Genomic DNA, 3,468 nt, shown 5'->3' with positions numbered 1-3,468 from the left:
GGGGCCCAGATAGTACTTGTGACTGGATGTACAACTGTTTACGTGTCGATGATCTCCCAATTCTTTCAAGCATCCTTCCTCCAATGTTAATACTCGGTCGGGGGGTACTTGTGAATTACACTCTGATGCTAAAGTCAGTGTTATGGTTTAGGTGTATTCTAGCAGAATGTAAAAAAGTTACCTTACTCCTTCACTGCAGACTCTATTTATAGTGTTTGGTTTATGGGCCTTGACCCTTGTGAGCCGAATATCGGTTGTCAACTGACATGTATAATGGTTCCTTAATACTAGGAATGTATATCAATTTTATCTATTATGTTGGAAATATTTTTTGTTGAAATGTAAATTGACTTATTCAACGTCATCATAATTGTGATTACTTATTTATTATGTATCTTTGTACTATTTGACTCGGTCGATCGATTATCATATCAAAATTAATTCGTCAAATATTGAGAAATATCGACTGATACAAAAGTGAAAGTGGAAAAAAATTGGTAATGTGAAACTATCATAAGTCTTTATCTTGTCTCGAGACTCAACACTCATACACAATAAATTAAATCACCCAACCAAAAGAAAAAAAAGTCAATAAGTCCACCACAACTTTAGAAATGATATTCGTTAGTGTATTTTTTTATATTATAATTCAGTTCGTAATATCCTGGTACTATAATTAAATAGATTGGCTGTTATATCAAAAATATTACTTTCAAGATGGTAGAAACTGTATTTATTTTATTTTAATAAAAATAGCAACGCAAAAGATAAAAAAAGAACAAATAAAATTATTGAAATGACATAAATAAATTAAAATATTATATTATAAAAGCATTAATTTAGCATAATCATATTACATAAAAAAAATCCGACGTTATATAACAATAATAATAACATTATATGCTATACAATGATTAAAAATAAATTGGACTGTTATTTATATGTTTATATACGCTAATAATATGTTTCCTGTTATAGATTTTTCTCAGTCTGTTTAACTAGAGATGAATCCAAATTAGAAATAATCCCGCAAGACCTGTATTGTGATCACTAGGTGATTTTTTTTTTTCCAAACAAATATGATTAATCCGTTAAATTTGTCAAATATTTTTAAAATTTAAATACACTTTTTTATCATGATGCAGAGTGATACCGACATAAAAATATTTTTATAAAAAAAATAAACTTTTTTATTTTATCTTTATGTGATTACTATATATCCCTAGCATCGTAGCATATTTGATTTTGTATTTTTATTCTAAAAATACTATACTGTATTTTTGAAATTATTATTTTTAAAATGTTTTAGCTGTAAAATGTTTGAATTAATTTTCAAAATACTAAACTAAAAAGATGAATTTAAGTTTTGAAATATCAAATTAATGTTTGGTTCAAATTTAAGTAAGTAAAAACATGATTTGAGGTAATTTCTTATTTATTTAAGATAATTTTGTTCACAAATTATTAACCATTAAATCAAATGATGAAATTAATTATCGATTTCAACTATTGGTCAACTAAGAGAACTTCGTATAGTTGTTGTCCACTACTATTAAACAAAATAGAATGTATCAGCCTCCACTACGTCGCAATTTCCTCGGGCCGCCACGAGTTTATTCTCAGAAGTGAAAATTTTTGTTCACACCACAATAAAAAAAACATATATTTGACATTGTTTATAATAATATAATAATATTTTTAAATTAAAAATAAAAATATAGTAATTTATTATGGTGTGAAGTGTATGTTTTCCACGGTTGAATGTGTTAACTTTTTTTCAAAATCTCATTCATACTTCTTAAATTTACATAAATGAAAATAATTTAATAATCATTTTATGATATAAATGGTCAAGTTTTGTTTTTAAGCACATAAGCTGTGTATTATTTGAGTATATCAGAAAAAGAAGAATTAACTCGTTTCTCTCGCATCTCTCGTGTTTTTAATCATATTTATAATTTGACATACAGTACATCATTATAATTGAGCTTCATGTAGATTAAAAGTTTTGAGCACCGACTTGTTGATATCCTTAGGTATCATTTACCTTCTCTTAACATGTAAATATAAAAATTATTATTTTAGTAGGGTGTATAGGTAATATATTAACATGGTATTAAAAGGATATTTCCCTTTCATGAATCAACGGAATAAGCCTGGCGATAAAAATAAAGAGAGGTGCAAATGGTGTTGAATTTGAATTCCTGATATTAATTCAAAGAAAGGAATTGTTTAAGGCAGCGTGGGTGTTATAAATAGTTTGTGTAGGAAGTTGAAAGCTCACATCGAGTGGAATCTCAGAGAGACGAATTGGTAGTGACAGTAATCGAGTCTTGAGTCATGGCCAAGTCCACCTTCTTCCTTTGCCTTAACCTCTGCTTACTTATCTCTGCGGTCACCGCCAGTTACTATCAATCTCTGACCCCAACGCTGATGGGTTTCCGGGAGGACAAGTTCACCCACCTTCACTTCTTCTTCCACGACGTGGTCACGGGGCCCAACCCCAGCATGGTCATTGTGGCCGAGCCCAACGGAAAAGCCAAGGACGCCCTTCCCTTCGGAACCGTTGTGGCCATGGACGACCCCTTGACGGCGGGACCCGAACCCGACTCCAAACTGGTGGGGAAGGCGCAGGGGATTTACACTTCCATATCGCAGGCGGAAATGGGGCTCATGATGGTCATGACCATGGCCTTCACCGACGGAGAATTCAACGGCAGCACCATCAGCGTCTTGGCCAGAAACATGATCATGACCGAACCTGTGAGGGAAATGGCCATTGTTGGCGGCACTGGGGCTTTTCGCTTCGCTCGTGGCTATGCTCAGGCCAAGTTTCACTCCGTCGATTTCTCCAAAGGCGATGCCATCGTGGAATACGACGTTTTCGTCAACCACTATTAACTTCTAATCCAAAATATAATAATAATTATTATTATTATTCACCCTTTTGTTTTGCTTTGCTTAGTAATTCACCCCACCCCACTCCACGACAACACTCGAATCTCTTTCCTTCTCTGTGCCTATGTCACCTGTTGTTACTTTAACTTCTTTCTTGTTCACATATTGATATTGACATTGGTATTGGATCTTCTCAATGCGTCATTTTCAAACAAATTCAGACATAAATATATGTTGAAGGTTCATGTTTCTACAAATACTGTCATGTGTTTCATGTTGCCTTTTAGATATTATTAATGTTAAGTCACCTCCGCAATAAATACAATCAAACTTTATTTTCTCACCCAAAACATTAGCGTTTTTTTTAAGATATTAAAAAAAATTTTGAATACAGAAATAAAAAAATTAACTTTTATAACACACATAAAATTAATTTTAAGTCTAACTCAACTTCATAAAATGGAGTGAGATTTGCACTCACTAATATACAATGAAATATCTTAATCTTTAGTCGATGTGAGATCTCCTGATAATAAAAAATATATAATATATATTTTAAAATATAAAAAT

General features: G+C 31.7%; 1 protein-coding gene across 1 annotated transcript; it reads left to right on the top strand.

Moving 5' to 3' along the window:
• Positions 1-2,061: 2,061 nt before the first annotated feature.
• LOC137814164 (pterocarpan synthase 1) lies at positions 2,062-3,155 on the top strand. The gene has a single exon (XM_068616755.1). It carries the CDS (start codon positions 2,341-2,343, stop codon positions 2,899-2,901), a length of 561 nt encoding a protein of 186 aa, XP_068472856.1. The 5' UTR covers positions 2,062-2,340; the 3' UTR covers positions 2,902-3,155.
• Positions 3,156-3,468: the final 313 nt, after the last annotated feature.

The sequence above is a fragment of the Phaseolus vulgaris genome, chromosome 1 (genome assembly GCF_051622355.1).
Source record: "Phaseolus vulgaris cultivar YP4 chromosome 1, ASM5162235v1, whole genome shotgun sequence".
Classification (NCBI taxonomy): Eukaryota; Viridiplantae; Streptophyta; class Magnoliopsida; order Fabales; family Fabaceae; genus Phaseolus; species Phaseolus vulgaris.
The sequence above is the reverse complement of the archived record's forward strand: the minus strand, read 5'-3'. Positions and strand labels throughout refer to the sequence as shown.

Bases quoted from the DNA above. Each gene is read 5' to 3' on its own strand.
- LOC137814164 (XM_068616755.1), top strand. From the start codon at position 2,341: ATGGCCAAGTCCACCTTCTTCCTTTGCCTTAACCTCTGCTTACTTATC.